The sequence below is a fragment of the Doryrhamphus excisus genome, linkage group LG9 (assembly GCF_037039965.1).
Source record: "Doryrhamphus excisus strain RoL-2023G ecotype Guam linkage group LG9, RoL_Dexc_Guam_v1.1, whole genome shotgun sequence".
Lineage (NCBI taxonomy): Eukaryota > Metazoa > Chordata > Actinopteri > Syngnathiformes > Syngnathidae > Doryrhamphus > Doryrhamphus excisus.
The window spans coordinates 22,057,584-22,074,075 of NC_136365.1; the positions used below are offsets into that span (position 1 = coordinate 22,057,584).

General features: G+C 43.7%; 2 protein-coding genes and 1 long non-coding RNA gene across 6 annotated transcripts; 1 reads left to right on the top strand and 2 right to left on the bottom strand.

The window, feature by feature from the left end:
* The first annotated feature begins 312 nt into the window (after window positions 1-312).
* Window positions 313-7,904, top strand: LOC144899841 (uncharacterized). 2 transcript variants are annotated; one of them, XR_013628172.1, is made up of 3 exons: window positions 313-362; window positions 441-503; window positions 6,826-7,904. It is a non-coding gene; the product is annotated as an uncharacterized LOC144899841 (long non-coding RNA). The 2 variants fall into 2 exon arrangements; XR_013628171.1 differs by lacking the exon at window positions 6,826-7,904 and adding an exon at window positions 706-759 and having other exon boundaries at window positions 318-362.
* On the bottom strand, window positions 3,159-7,440 carry tnip2 (TNFAIP3 interacting protein 2). Of its 3 annotated transcripts, none has more exons than XM_058077343.2 (6): window positions 6,775-7,440; window positions 5,878-6,165; window positions 5,643-5,729; window positions 5,259-5,564; window positions 3,857-3,973; window positions 3,159-3,788 (listed from the first exon to the last, which is right to left on the bottom strand). In XM_058077343.2, exons 1-6 carry the CDS (start codon window positions 7,066-7,068, stop codon window positions 3,561-3,563), a joined length of 1,320 nt encoding a protein of 439 aa, XP_057933326.2. In that variant the 5' UTR covers window positions 7,069-7,440; the 3' UTR covers window positions 3,159-3,560. The 3 variants fall into 3 exon arrangements, with proteins under 3 accessions (XP_057933326.2, XP_057933316.2, XP_078649813.1); XM_058077333.2 differs by having other exon boundaries at window positions 3,159-3,791; XM_078793687.1 differs by having other exon boundaries at window positions 3,159-3,973; window positions 6,775-7,439.
* Window positions 7,905-7,918: 14 nt separating the features above from the next.
* Window positions 7,919-11,717, bottom strand: sfrp2 (secreted frizzled-related protein 2). The gene is made up of 3 exons (XM_058074023.2): window positions 10,924-11,717; window positions 9,888-9,968; window positions 7,919-9,636 (listed from the first exon to the last, which is right to left on the bottom strand). The coding sequence occupies exons 1-3, from the start codon at window positions 11,417-11,419 to the stop codon at window positions 9,332-9,334; spliced, it is 882 nt and encodes a 293-aa protein (XP_057930006.2). The 5' UTR covers window positions 11,420-11,717; the 3' UTR covers window positions 7,919-9,331.
* Between the last annotated feature and the right edge of the window lie 4,775 nt (window positions 11,718-16,492).

The window sequence follows — 16,492 nt, forward strand, 5'->3', positions numbered from 1 at the left end:
TACATACATACATACATACATACATACATACATACATACATACATACATACATACATACATACATACATACATACATACATACATACATACAAAGATCCATATGTAACCCAGATAGAAAATAAATATAAATATTTAAGATGGAAAATAACGTTATATAAATAATATAAATATTAATTAAATTTAGTACCATGCGTACAATGTTTCGAGTTGCAACGTCATTAGGTCACATGACGGTGTCTCAGCAAGTCACGTGACGGTGCGCCGCCAATCAGTGACGTGTATAGAAATATAGTCCGGAAGGGACTACACACCGGTACCGGTAGCGGTAGCGGTGAGGGACGCATGGAGAGAACCTCTGCAGGTATTTAAAAAGTTTCGTTGTTCAAGTTTATACTTGGGGAAAATGTCTAAACATTTTACACACGTGGTCGGAATATAGGGGCCGTCCGCCGACGCAACGCTGCACTAAAAAGAGCAGTGTTCGATCACACCTATGGAATTGGTGGGTGTTGACATTTCATTGCTAAACGGCATTAGCACCGTTTATTAGTACCTTTTGTATGTCAGCCTGCTCAATTGATTAATTGGATTATAAGATTAATACTAGTTTGATTATAATGAATAATACATAAGTGAGTAGAATGAGTAGAAGTGAGTAGAATGTGTGCACATGAATTGACGTCTGCTGGTCCTATTTGACATAGGCCATAGGCCATAGGCCAGGTTTGATGGCAAGCTAGGAACCCTGCATTGAGGCAACACGCCTGGAAGCTGGAAGCTGGAAGCTGGAAGCTGGAAGCTGGAAGCTGGAAGCTGGAAGCTGGAAGCTGGAAGCTGGAAGCTGGAAGCTGGAAGCTGGAAGCTGGAAGCTGGAAGCTGGAAGCTGGAAGCTGGAAGCTGGAAGCCCAGATTCACCCACCTGCTCTGCTCTGCTCTGACCGGGCTGGTAGGAGGCTTTGCAGCCGTCCGTTTCCCTTTTGTCCCTCTTTGGCCTTCATAAAAACTCTTCATAAAAACTCCTTTCCTCCACTCCTGAACCTCTGGACCACTGGACTGTTGTATGTTTTGGGACTCTCAGTAGGAGATGAATGCGTTTTGTCAATTGAGCTCATTGAAATGTATTTGTAAATTAGTGTTGTGAATTTGTATTGTTCTGTTTTTTCCACTTTATAATATATATATATATATATATATATATATATATATATATATATATATATATATGGTACCACCACTGCTGCAAATTGTGTGCTCGCCTCTTTTCCATCTCACTCCCAAAGCCGAAATCTGGATTTTTCTGATTCTAGCCTGGATATTATGATTTATAATATTAATATATATTATTATATTATATATAATTAAAATTATTAAGTGTCTAAAGCTAATGTTAAATGTAATAGCGCATTGTACACGCTACACATACATCCATTCAAGAATATATATATATATATACATACATACATACAAAGGTACGTACATACATACATACATACAAGTATACATTTATACATACTACATACATTCAAGTATACATTTAAGAATACATACATACATACATACATACATACATACATACATACATACATACAAAGATCCATACATACATTCAAGAATGCATACATACATACATACATACATACATACATACATACATACATACATTCAAGAATACATACATACATGCATGCATGCATACATACGTACATACAAGTATACATTTATGCATGCATACATACATACAAGTATACATTTATACATACATACATACATACAAGTATACATTTATACATACATACAAAGATAGATAGATACATAGATACATACAAAGATAGATACATACAAAGATAGATACATAGATACATACAAAGATATATACATACATACATACAAAAATCCATACATACATACAAGTATACATTTATACATACATACATACAAAGATAGATACATACAAAGATAGATACATACATACAAGTATACATACATACATACATACATACATACAAAGATACATACAAAGATACATACATACATACAAAGATACATACATACATACATACATACATACAAGTAAAAATACAAGTATACATACATACATACATACATGTATACATACAAGTACACATACATACATACAAGTATACAGTACATACAAGTACACATACATAAATAGATAGAATATATATATATATATATGCTATAGTATATACTGGTGTATTGCGTGTACAGTAGGTGTTGAGTGTCAGGCAAACACTTGTGTTCTGTGGCCTACTTCCTGTTTGAGTCCTGTTTGAGTAGGGGATGTCCAACTTCCTGCTTCTGCGGTACTAAACCCACATTTGATTGACGCTCGTGACCCGACCTGTTGTCCTTTTATGGCCGTTAGCCAGCTAGCTTGTCCTCAATAGCTCCCTTGGAACGCCACGCCGACTCACCTCACATGTCACACGGACGGGCTTTCCCACGGTCAAACTAGCATGTAGCTTTGTGTTGCGTAACAAGAAAAACAAACTCACGTTACTGTCGCTAATTAGGCTACATTCCAGCTTCATTCATTCATCATTCCATTCAGGAAAAGGGAATTTCGTCAAGGAACAAGCAACATATCCCTAGTTAGTGTTAGTGTTTGCAAACCTTTTAAATCTGCCTAGCAACAAGCTGCCGCACTAACATGTGCGGTTGTCATGCTGTGTGTATATGTATATATGTGTATATGTATATGTGTATATATATATGTGTATATATATGTGTGTATATATATATATATATATATGTATGTATATGTATGTGTATGTATGTGTATGTATATATGTGTGTATGTGTATATGTGTGTGTATATATGTGTGTGTATGTGTATATATATGTGTATGTGTGTATATATGTATATATATATGTATATGTGTGTATATATGTATATGTGTGTATATATGTATATGTGTGTATATATGTATGTGTGTATGTGTGTATATATGTGTATATATATATATATATGTGTGTATATATATATGTATGTATGTGTATATGTGTGTATATATGTATGTATGTGTATATGTGTGTATATATATATGTATGTATGTGTATATGTGTATGTATATGTGTATATATAAGGATTCTATGTTGTGTACATAAAAGTATCCCAAATGAAATGTTAGCATTGAAATTTTATTGTTGAATAAATACAAATATCAACATATTGTATATATCATTTCAATAAATGGTTTCTATGTGAGCTTATGCATCCACGGGACTGTGCAAAAGTCTTGGGACACCATTGGATGCGTTCCACTGAGCGTGTGTGGCAACATTGACCTCCACCAAGGCCAGTAGTCCAGTTTGGTCGTCAGCAGACGACTTCCTGGTTGATGGAGGAAGTTGGGCCAGTTCATACTTCCTTAATGACACCCGTTCCTTGGACCCTGCAGTCCCTCGACAGCAAAGGAGTTGTGTATTTTTGTGTCATTGTGTGTCTTCCCGGTCGGAGACGTTTGGTGTTTTATTTTGGCGGTCTGACGCCACAGCCAGTCCTCCCAAACCACCGCGGACGAGGTCCTTCCCGATCTCATAGCGTGGCGCACTCCTCGCAGTGGTTGAGGTACTCAGCGGCGGCGTCTTCGTCGAAGGTGACGAGGCAGCGCGGGCACTGCAGGTCCGAAAGGTCCGCGTGAAAGGCGGGGCTCTGCGTCGTCGTCCACTTGCTGGCGGCGGAGGGGGAGGTGGCCGGCGGCCGCTGCGAGGACGCCCGGTGTCCGATGTGAACGTGACACAAAGGCGGCTCCCTGCTCGCCCCCTGCTGGAGATGATGGCGGTTAGCACGGCGCCATAAAGCCGCCAATGGCGTGTGGCCGCTGGCGTCACCTGCTTGTGGAGCTGCAGCTTCAGCTGGCAGATCTGCTCCTTCAGGTCCTGGATGTGACCCTGCGCTCGCTCGCGGTCCGCTCGCTCCGACTTAAAGTCCTCCGTGTAGATGACCACCTGAGGACGGACAAGAAGGTCAGAAGTAGGACACGGACTTTTCCCACAAGGTTGCTCAATAGCAATAGTTGCTCAATGAAAAAGAAAAAACTGTCATTTCATGTTGAAATATTCAGGAAAAACACGGGAAGTCACTCAAAATCATAATGTCATTTTACACTCTGGTTTCTGGAATAAAGTCTTCATACAATGGGAATAAAGTCCTAATATGATAGGACTAATGTCCTAATATGATGGGAATAACGTCCTGATAGGACGGGAATAAAGTCTTGATAGGACGGGAATGGAGTCCTGATAGGATAGGAACAAAGTACTATTATGATGGGAATAAAGTCTTCATACAATGGGAATAAAGTCCTAAAATGATAGGAATAATGTCGATGGGAATAAATAATACGATGGGAATAAAGTCTTCATAAAATGGGAACAAAGTCTTCATACAATGGGAATAAAGTCCTAAAATGATAGGAATAATGTCGATGGGAATAAATAATACGATGGGAATAAAGTCTTCATAAAATGGGAACAAAGTCTTCATACAATGGGAATAAAGTCCAAAACAATGGGAACAAAGTCCTAATATGATGGGACTAAAGTCCGGACAGGATGGGACTAAAGTCCTGATAGGATGGGAATAAAGTCCTAATACGATGGGAATAAAGTCCTAATACGATGGGAATAAAGTCCTAATATAATGAGATTAAAGTCCTACTATGATGGGAATAAAGTCCTAATACAAAGGGAATAAAGTCCTAATACAAAGGGAAACAAGTCCTGATAGGATGGGAATAAAGTCCTGATAGGACGGGAATAAAGTCCTGATAGGACGGGAATAAAGTCCTGATATGATGGGAATAAAGTCCTGATATGATGGGAATAAAGTCCTGATATGATGGGAATAAAGTCCTGATATAATGGGAATAAAGTCCTAATACAAAGGGAATAAAGTCCTGATATGATGGGAATAAAGTCCTGATATGATGGGAATAAAGTCCTGATATAATGGGAATAAAGTCCTAATACAAAGGGAATAAAGTCCTGATATGATGGGAATAAAGTCCTGATATGATGGGAATAAAGTCCTGATATAATGGGAATAAAGTCCTAATACAAAGGGAATAAAGTCCTGATATGATGGGAATAAAGTCCTGATATAATGGGAATAAAGTCCTAATATAATGGGAATAAAGTCCTTGATATAATGGGAATAAAGTCCTAATATAATGGGAATAAAGTCCTTGATGAGGTCCAAGGAGAGCAGGACAAAGCTGCCGGCGGCCCCCACCTGCTGTTCCAGGGTCTGGATGCGTTCTCGGTCTTTCCTGCGCATCTCCTCCATTTCCGTCCTGAGTCGGGCGCACTCGCTCAGCTTGTCCTCCAGCGAGTCGTTGAGTCTGGAGATCTCCTGATGAAGCAAGCCGCCGCCGCCGCCGCCGCCGCCGCCGCCGCCGCCGCCGCCGCCGCCGACCAAGCCCAGGCCAGGAAGCGTAGCCCGGTTGGCGCCGCCAGTCCTCAGGCGCCGACACAGTCCTCGGATGTAGTCCTCCCTGCTGGAGTCGTACTTCTGCCACTGGGAGTTGAGGGCCTGGACCTAGCGCCACAGGTTGGTGATGCTTTGAGGACGCAAGCTGAGGTGGGAAAAGCTTTGGATGTGGGGAGGCGGTCTTACGTAGGCCACGCGCTGCTTCAACTGATGGTTCTCCTCCTGAAGATGCCGCACTTGGGCCTTGGCGCACCTGTCAGGTGACTCTGGCAGCTGCACGGAAAAAAAGAGGAAGTGGGCTTGGACCTCAAAGTCAAACATCACAAGCGAAGAAAACATCAACACGGTCACACCCGCCGGTTTGTGTTGTGTGAGGAACGGCACGGACTCTTCAGGACCAGCCTGAATGAAGGTCACCCACCTTCTTCGCCCCTTCCTCCACGCCCGCCTCCCCGCTCTTGGGCCCGTCCATGCGGACCAGCAGCTGTCGGCACACCCTCACGGTGGCCCCCAGCTGGCCCCGCAGCTGCTGGGCCTCCTCGGCCAGTGAGGAGCACAGCACGGCCCTGGTGGCCTCGGTGCGCTCCCGGTCGCCCAGGACCGAGCGCAGCCGCTGGATCTCCCGGTCCTTCTCGTGGCCCGAGCCGCTCCTGACGTTCTCCAGCTCCAGATCTTTGTCCCGGAGCTGCGTGGTCAGTCTCTGGATCTCCTAGGGGGGCGTAATCCACAAACACACCTGGTCTGGTTTGTGCTACCATTTAGTGTGCAACACATGGCGCTACGCTGGGGGGGCCGGTGACGGGACGGACAGGAAGTGGCGTTAGGGATTATTATTTCGATCAAGTCTGGTGCTTGTGTGTCTTACCTGACATTACGGTGGATTACGGTGGCGGGATGGACAGGAAGTGGCGTTAGGGATTATTACGTCGATCCAGTCTGGTGCTTGTGCGTCTTACCTGACATTACGGTGACATTACTGACACCTAGCGGCCAGTGTAGAATACACCATGTCTTCAACGTTCATATTTTCCGACTCATGTTGAACCGCATTATTTTATCAAATAATTCAAGCGCACTCGCCAACATCGATCCTTCCTGCTACGTCTTCTTATTCTCTGCCAGATCAGCCTCATCAAAGGGGTGTTAGGAATGGAGTAATGAACCATACCGTAACAATGTACATGAACGAGTCCCGTTATAATGTGTTTATGAGCGAGGGCTCCATTGTTTGGAGACCCCTTCTCATTCAATAGCAGGCGAACCGTCTCTAAACTTTTGCCTTGGCGGAGGTCGGTGCTAATTCAAGCGAAACACGTACCTCAGCCTGTCTGGAGGCCTTGAACTCCGTCTCGTTCCTCTTCTGTTTCAGTTTGCAGATCTCCTGACACAAGCTCTCCAGCAAGGACTTGGACGGCCCGACCACCAGGGACCGGTTGTCGCCCACCGCCACGCACGTCCTCTCGTGGCCGGCCAGCCTCGCCTCGAGCTCGGCTATGATGTTGTCCTTGAGGGCCAGCTGCCTGGCCAGGAGCTCCATCTCCTGCCGGCTCTCGTGGTACAAAGTGTTGAGGGTGCTGAAGCTCCTCTTCTTGTCCGCGCCGTCGCGGTCCATGTCGGGGTTCCTTAGTCTTCCTTTCAACGGAGCTCTGACTTTCAGCAATGCGGCATTTGACGGCCCCCCGAGCCGCCCAGCCTTGACGAGTGTAGCCGGGGATGAGTGCCGGGTGTCAGCAGGTCCGCCTCGCGGCTCGTCGACGATAATATAACCGTGCGGGGATTTCCTGGGGAACTTCCCCGCGGACTTTTTGGAGATTCGTCAAAGTGAACACAGTGTGCTCTCGGAGACTCGACGTCGGCGGCCATTGTGATGTAAACTGATGTAAACCGACTAAGTTTAATCGACAACAATCAAAGAAATTAAGACACGAAACCTCTAAAAACTTCGAGCTAGCATAACAAGTTAGCAGCTAGCCCTCCATTGCCAGCACCGCTGTGGTGCATCCAAGGGTTGTCGTAAAAATAAGCTCTGGCGTCCAAGTGTTGTCGTAAAAACAATCTCAAGCGCAAAGAAGGGAAAAAATATATCAAAGCTTGACTTAAAACTTTATACTGTTGCACTCAACCCTATACGAGGAAACCCGTATGTGTTTATTACACGGAACACCAATCATTGAGTCATTGATTCGCTAATCGTGTAGTTTACTTGGTTTCCACAGGCATGCGAACGCAGCATCCCGTCAACTTTCCCAACTGGCATTTGACCTTCTTGGGTGTTGGGTCAAACCTGAAAACACTTAGAAATATTGTATGCGTCTATAAATGCTGCTGACACAACTAATAAATAAAAAAATATGGGGTGACATCCTGCCGCCCCTCATCTTCACCCCCAAAAGGCCAAAAGACCAGCCTGGGACTCCCCAAGTCTTACTGGTTTGATTGAATACTTCCTCTTCCAGTGGAGACATGTAATATCATTATGATTTATTCATAAAATTATAATAAAATACAGGATATAAGCAACAATGATCATGAATTCATGTTTAAAACGTGATGAGAACGAGAATGGCTGCCATTGCTCTGTATTCCTTTTTCTACCAGCAGGTGGCAGTGTTGGATCTTTTTTAAAAACGTCATCAACAAGCGTTCGGGTCTCTAATTTGCATAAAAAATATCAATAACAGACTTGAAATATCATGATTATCTAGCTGTACGCTGTAGTATTTACGTATATGCTTGATGATTCATTGTCTCATGCATCCCCAATCATTATTCACATCAAGAAAGGGGACTTATTATACATGCGATTTTTCCCGTCAGGCAATAACAGCCTCGCTCCAAATATTGCCTGCTTCCAATGAATGCTAAGTAAAGCTAAATAAAGGTGACAAGTGGAGTCTTTACGGTAGCGTAGGAAGGTAAAAGTTTATTACGATGCTCCAAAAACTCACTCAATAGGATTTTTTCTTTGGTAAGTTAAAGATAAGCCAATGGAAGCTTTACTGAAGGTCCAAAGTGGTAGAAATGGTACGGACCGGGGGACTCCCACGACTCATTTGGCCTCAAACGTAAAAAAAAACAACAAAAACAGGAAACAAATCATAAACTTGACGGTAAAGTTTCACGAAATATACGCTGGAGATTCTACGACACGTAAACATTTTCTTCAGCATCATTGTGTCGGTGATGATGAGCCAAAGAACAAAAATAGTGACGGTAATAAATCACAAAAATAAGCGGTAAACAAGGAATTTGGTATAAGTTCTACTTAACGCTATTTCAACCTTTTAGAACGCCAACAAATCAACAATACAACCGTCCCTCCTTTATCACTGATTTGGTTACTAAAGGCAGCATAGAAAACAAGTTTAGGACTTTTTTTTAGAGCCTTCCGGACATGAAATAACACCCCTATAGTCCAAGCACAGACTTTTTTCCAGCGCCGTTGAAGGGTTAACTGCTATTTGGGGGCTTAAAAGTTCAAGCACATATTGTTGTGCAGTTTTGTGGTCTCGCTGAGCGGCAGCGGGTGCTGCCGAGGGGTCCGCCCGCCCCCAAAGTAGAGCTCTAGGCATCCGTCAATTTCCATGCGATTTGTGGATCTTGTCCTGTTTTACCGAGCGGGACGTAAAACGTAAATGTTTGTTAGGGTTAGGGTTAGGACTCGGGCTAGCGCTCGGGCTAAAGTTTATTTGTCGTTTTTAACGTCATTTAAGTGTTTTTACCGACTTCTAGGTCGCTCCTACGTTTTAGCATCCGTTACGTCACGTGTCAATGACACGCAAATAAGCCAATGACGACATCTAGCGACCTCTAAGACAGGCGGCCAATAGGAATTGGTCTTACTGAGGCGTTGGCAACATTGGAGTTTCTTGTTTTTAGCACTGCAACTTGCGAATGCTGCGCGAGATCCTCCTGAACTCCCGCTGGCCCTTCTGCCAGCGCTTGAGCGAGGTGATGACCAGGTGGCCGCCCATCTTCTGGCCCATGACCAGGTAGGCGGCGTTGATGTCGTTCATCTCCTGGCAGACGCACTGCAGGCCGTCCTTCAACCACAGCACCGTCTTCCTCAGGTCGCGCTCGCTCACGCCGTGCAGCTTGTAGATGGTCTTGCTCTTGCTCTCCGGAACGATCTTGGTGTCGCCGTTCATGTACGAGATCTCCTTCACTTTGATTTTCAGGGCTTTTGGGGCACACAGAGGAGGAGGAGGAGGAGGAGGAGGAGGAGGAGGAGGAGGAGGAGTCAAACACCCAAAGCATTACAGACAAGATGGAGTGGCCCGTGAATGGGGGAGGAGAAACGCATGCAACCTCCACACGGGGGTGTCCAAGAGGGGGGATCCGACCCCACCTCCTGACTCAGGGGCCTACATGCTAACTACTGGCATGATCAGATGTGCCCAAAAAATAAATACATTTTTTTTTTAAACTCACCAAAGTCATTTTTACACAAGTTGTCCACAATTTCGTTGTCGTTGTCGTCCGTTTCCTTGCAGGCGTCACACACTCGGGGCACTGCGACATTGACACAATGATTGACAGGAAGAAGAAGGTAGAAGAGGTCAATGCAACACGAGAAATATTATTCATATATTTATGTGATTAGTATTTTATATAATGACGTTTTTTCTTGCAATATTTCAGTCAAACTGAGAGCTGGGGGGACGGGGGGGGTGCTGGAGCCTATCCCAGCTCACTTTGGACCATTTGTTTTGTTTCTCTAAATATTACCACTTAAAAGCCACATCATCAAAAAAAATATTAATATGTAAATATATAAATATATATATATGAATATTTCTACTTTATACTACTAAAATATAAATATTAAACATCTTTTTTTCCTGAATATTTCTACTTTATACTACTAAAATATTAATATAAAACATCTTTCAACATCTTCTTTCCTGAATATTTCTATATTTTATATTTATATGTCATTTTTTCCTAAAATTATATTTTTTTCAGTAATATTTTCTAACTTTATTTTTGTAAATTTACTGTTAATTTTAATTAATTTAATTTGATTGAGTTTGTTAAACTGGGTAGGTAGGTTCTACTGATCAAAATATTGCAATTAATACTATAAAGGAATAATAGAAATCAAATAAATCATGAAAATATTCAATACAAATAATATTGAGTGCAGAAATATAAACTGTGTTTTTGCTGAATAAAGTGTCTTTATTCTTTATACTTTCTTTATTCATTATATTTATAAATAAGAGAAATTAAATCCATAATAAATCATGATATTTGATAAACAATGCAGGCGTAAAATACTACGGAAAAGAAGTAGAAATGATGTACTTTATTCCTGTATGATCATTGAATAAGATAAATATAAATATTCGTTCAATGAATGAAAAAGATGCATGGAAGTTATTCAGTTGATGTGGAATGTACTCCGTGTACTGTATGTACTATGTACTGTAATGTATGTAGTACTCCACGAGACGCAGCACCGTACCTTCCTCGGTGACGGCCCCCGCGTCGTCGATGCCGGCGGGGGGGATGCACAGGTCGTTGTCCGGCGGGAATCGATCGCAGTCCAGCATTTTGGGCCACGGGAAGCCGAAGGCGGACATGACGGGCGCGCAGCCGCGCTTGACGCCCTCGCACAGGGAGCGGCAGGGCCGGATGGGCTCGTCCAGGTCGTCCAGGCACACCGGGGCGAAGAGCGAGCACAGGAACTTCCGGGTGTCCGGGTGGCACTGCTTCTGCACCAGCGGGATCCAGGAGGTGGCCTGCTGCAGGACCTCGCTCATGGTTTCGTGTCCCAGCAGGTTGGGCAGACGCATGTCCGCGTACTCGATGCCGCGGCACAGCAGCAGGTTGGCGGGGATGGCTTTGCAGTTCCTCTTCCGGGGGAACAAGTCCTGCTGGCCGAAGCTGTACAGTTCGTGGATGGCCTCCGCCAAGGCCAGCGGCAGCAGCCAGGACAGCGGCAAAATAAAAACCCTCATTCTGGATCGGGGACTGAAGGGTCGGACTACAGGCGGCGGGGTGTCGGCATGGATGCCGGCTCGGGACTGAGAGCCTCCTCCCTCCCTGGGGTCTCCTTCTCCTTGCTCGGGTCTGGGAGGAGCCTACCCCCGTTCCTGCTGCTGCTGCTACTTCTAGTATTGCTGCTACTTCTACTACTGCTGCTGCTACTTCTACTACTACTACTACTACTACTACTACCACGGACCAGCTAACAATGACTACTAAACCTGATGATCAGAAAGGTTGTCCAGGTTGAAGACCAGGATCCAAGATTCTAAGTCCAAATAAATAAATAAATGAATAAATAAGAAAGACAAATAAAAAAAAATAAATAAATTTGAAAAAAAATAAATTTTTAGTGATTTTTTTTTTTAGAAATTTTAGTAAAATTTTTGTGATATTAAATAGAAAATTAAAAAAAAAACAATATTATGAAAGCAGGAAGTGAACAAATGTAAGAGTTACTGATTGTAAAAGTACCAGATGGAGGGATAGGATTTAATAAGCTTTGCTTCTTCCTACTCCTTTTGGACATGTGGAACTGGAACTGATTATGGGATGCATTGCTAAAGAAATGTCAGTCCTAAAAAAAACACTGACCTTTTCCTGGTGTCCTTGAAGGCGACAACGCCAACGATGCATTTTTAATAAGCTGACATTTGTCATCTTGACTCGATGCTAACAAAGCTAGCTAAGTGTGTTGATTGGACTAAATGAAGGGAATCTTTTATGTAAACAGTCAGGAACGTCAGGAACGTCAGGAACGTCAGCGGCTCAATGGAGCGTGGATTTTCCATCATTAGGGGGATTGTGGTGGGGTCCTCTGCTGGTCTGCAGGTTGGGAAGCAGACCTCCCTTCAGCACTCTTGGAGGGACGGGGGTGAAACTAAATCCGCCCCTCCATCTCTGGCTCTCGTATGCCCGGCGACGCCCCCTCCAGGCTCCGAGAGACGACGGAGGACGGAAGTCTAGCTGGTTGTTGGAATTTGTCGCTACACGCTCGACTACACCCGAACAAGCAAGGACTCTTCCACGTGAGGACCCGTCGTCTGAGCTGGTCTAGCAGGTCAACTCTTTCCATCCTGCTTCCTGATGGTTATTCCTCCGTTTGGTTCAGAGGCGCAGCTTGTTGTTTCTTCCTTAAATGAAACAATGGAATACAATCAAAGAACGTCCAATCAGATGCTAGCTTGTACAAGTCATAATACGAGTAAACCTGCCTGGAAATAAAATATGGCTTTTGAACTCAGTTCGAACTCTTTGTGCCAGGTTTTGCCACGTGAGGTATCTGATGATACCCAAACTCTCAACTCCAGCCCTGACAAAACCCAAACCAAAAACCAATACAAACCATAACCTAACCCCAAATACAACCCAAACCCCAATACAAACACAAACCCTAACAAAAAAATCTTAACTCAAATCAAAACACAAACAAAAAACCTAACCCCAACTACAACCCAAACCCCAATACAAACACAAACCCTAACAAAAAACTCTTAACTCAAATCAAAACACAAAAAAAACCTAACCCCAACTACAACCCAAACCAAAACCCCAATACAAACCCGAACAAAACTGACTCAAACCCAAAACAAATCAAAATTCTAACCCCAACTAAAACCCAAACCCCAATACAAACCGAAAAACCTAACCACAACTACAACCAAAACCCCAATACAAACCAAAAACCTAACCCCAACAACAACCAAAACCCCAATACAAACCAAAAACACTAATCCCAACTACAACCCAAACCCCAATACAAACCTGAACAAAAAACTGACTCAAACCAAAAACAAATCAAAATTCTAACCCCAACTACAACCCAAACTAAAACCCCAATACAAACCAAAAACCTAACCCCAACAACAACCAAAACCCCAATACAAACCAAAAACCATAATCCCAACTACAACCCAAACCAAAAACCTAACCCCAACTACAACCCAAACCCAAACAAAACCCTTAACTCGAACCCCAACCCAAAGAAAAACCCAATGCCAACCAAAATAAACCCCCAACCCTAAGCCCAATTTAAACCAAAGCAAACCCCAACCTCCCCTTAATCCCCAACCAAAACAACAAAACTAATTCTCACCACCACCCAAACCCTAGTCCAAAACCAAACCCCTAAACCCTGACCCAAGACCAATCCTCTTTTTAATCCCAAACCAAGTCTAACCCTAACCCCACAAATCTAACTCCTAACAAAACCCTGACCCAAAACCCTAACTCCAATCCTATACAGTACACATCCAGTATACAGTACACATACTGCAGTATGGAGTATACAGTACAAAGTCTATACAGTTTTGAAGTAAGCTGATCCGAGGCCTGCCAGCGGGTTCTCATTACAACCGAGTGAGAAAAGGAGCTTAGTGGTCCATTTGTAGACCACGTTGACCCCCCCAACCCCAACCCCCACTTCTTTCAAGAGGCTGAACGACTGTCACAAACAATTAGACGATGCACGCCGCAGCTTGAAAACCAGCAACCATCCCGTGGGAGATCCCCAAAATCCTCTGTTCCAGGGTCAAACTGCGTCCACATAAAAACAACGGCGCGTACGAGCAATGTTTGAAGCCACGTTTCAACTTTCTTACAAGCGAGAAAAGAAACTTTAGAGACTGGATGTTGTTGACGGAGCTCCTCTCAGGACGCCAGCTGTGAAGGAGTACACGGTGCAGCGGGAATGAGCTCGTTAGCTTCAATTAGTCCCTCCATGTTGACGCTTGGCGACCGGGAGGGGGGGGGGGCTAGACAGACTTGTACACGACACGGTCACTAAGGCACATGTAGCAGGGTATTTTTAAAATGTCGTATTTCCCTCTCTCCGTTTATGAAATGTAAACGTATCCACACATTGTCGGTGTTAGCATAAATGCTAATAACAACAACAATAGCGAGGAACGCAACATTCGGAAATTTTCGCCTCTCCAAGTTCTACCGCCCAAAACCAAAATTGGGTAGTGACAAGATGGCGGGTGGGCACCAGTGTACCCAAGCAGAGATTCGAACCCAGATCCTCCTGATTGTGTGGCCAACATGCCAACCACTTAACCACCACGCGGGCCTGTAATAAAACAAATTGTTTTATTTGAAAAAAAATTGCAAAACATGACTAAACATTCAGCGAGACATTCTTGTCATGATTATTATTTTTTATGATTATTTATGATATGAAATGAAAAGTATAGGCAGTAATGTTGAAGTAAGCCGATTGGTTGGATCAAAGCATCAAACCGCCACTCAGCCAAAAGTCATGGCTGCTTTACTCTTGGAGTTTGTGTTGGCAAATAGAAAAGTCACATTCATGCTTTCATCACAGGAATGCTTGAAGAGGGGGGGGGGGGCGGACCCCCCCACCGTAATTTTAGTGCAGCAAGTGACCCGCAGTGACCCGTGGAATACCAGACATCGGCTCACGTGGAAGTAAATCTCAAAACGAATACACGTTTTTTTTTCCTCGCGATTTTAACATACTACTTTGAAGAGAAGTACAATGAAAAAATGTACAAAAATGACAATAAACTGCAATCTACTCATTATTTCTACTACTTCTGCTCTTTGTGTGTATGCTAGCGGCCTCGCCGCCACCCACAGAAACCCACAGACTGTATCACGCCGTTGTTCTATGAGGCGAGGACAACAGATACGAGTTCATTTTCCTTTACTGGAGGATGAATGAATTAATCTGTTACGGTCCCAGGCCTGGTGTTGTCTTCTGAATGGGAAGTTTGCCAGAGATCTTGAGACCTCGAAAAACAAACGGTTTCGACTCCGAAAAGGACCAGGTCTCGGATGGATGTTATGTATACATTTTCATGAACGTCAACAACATTTTAGTCTTTTTGGAGATAGAGAAGTCCATTTTTTGTCTTCATGACTTGGGGACACGCATGACATAGGCGGGGGTTTCTGGGCTAAGGTTGGAACAACTTGACCCTAAAGTTGTCGTCCAAAATGGATGGACTCCTTTTGGGAGCAGGGGGCCTTCAGCAGCACCTCGTCGTGAACCCTAAGGTCGGGACATTCATCTAACGCTGCGGTGAGGGCGGCGGGCACCCCGGCCAGACCCATCCATCACTGGGTCCCAAATAGTGAGCACCTGCCCTCCTGTCCCCCCCCCCTACCACCCCACGGCTTTCCAGAAGGGTTCAAAGGTGGCCCCGGCATGTCGTCAGCGACACTCTTAAAGTGACAGTCACAGACTAATCTATTAGGCCTCCTATTACACGCAGGTGAAAGGTCAGGGGCATTGAACATGTCAGCCATGCAAGCTAAAAAAAACACAAGCGGCGTAAAGAAAAGAGCTAAAACATGTTTTACGCCGCTGCCATATTTGACCATCTGTTTTTTATCACAGGGCCCATTTGATTGGAGCCAAATGTGACGCTGGGGGCTTCTCGATGGCTCCAAAGCTTTCTTTCACCCCCTGCCCCCCCTCGGCTACAACACACCTTCCCCCCCACCGGCCTTGGCCACGGGGGGTGGCGGTGTGAAGGGCGCCGGCTTAAGTTTCTACCATAATATTACAGTAACCCTTTTGGAGTTCAAACTGCAAGAAAACATCAATCAGACGCCATCGAAAATAAAACCCAATAAAGGCGCAATAAAAAAAAATACAATTTTTATCTTTTTATTTGATTGATTACAATGTCTATAATCTAAAAGACATCAAATCTATGCAAATATTTGCCTTAAGTTGATGTATTTTGTGCTTGTACATGTAAACAACTACAAGAAAATCAAAATAAATCAAAAATAATAAATCATTTCATGCTGGCCGTTTTCTTGCTTTTTCGACTAGATTCGACTTTTTAGATTAGACTCCTGTCTTTTTTTCCAGGGGAAAAAAAGTTTGTCGCTACCTTTTTCCGTTCTTTAGTCATCAGCAGTAGAATATAGGTAAGTTTCAGGAAAATATCAACTCCCAACTAGAAATTTTCAAGCATACCGTACCTTTCATCTGGACACAAATATTGTTTGCTCAAGTATCTAAAAGACTATCCAACACAAACAACTCAAAAATGGGTTGTTTAACATGA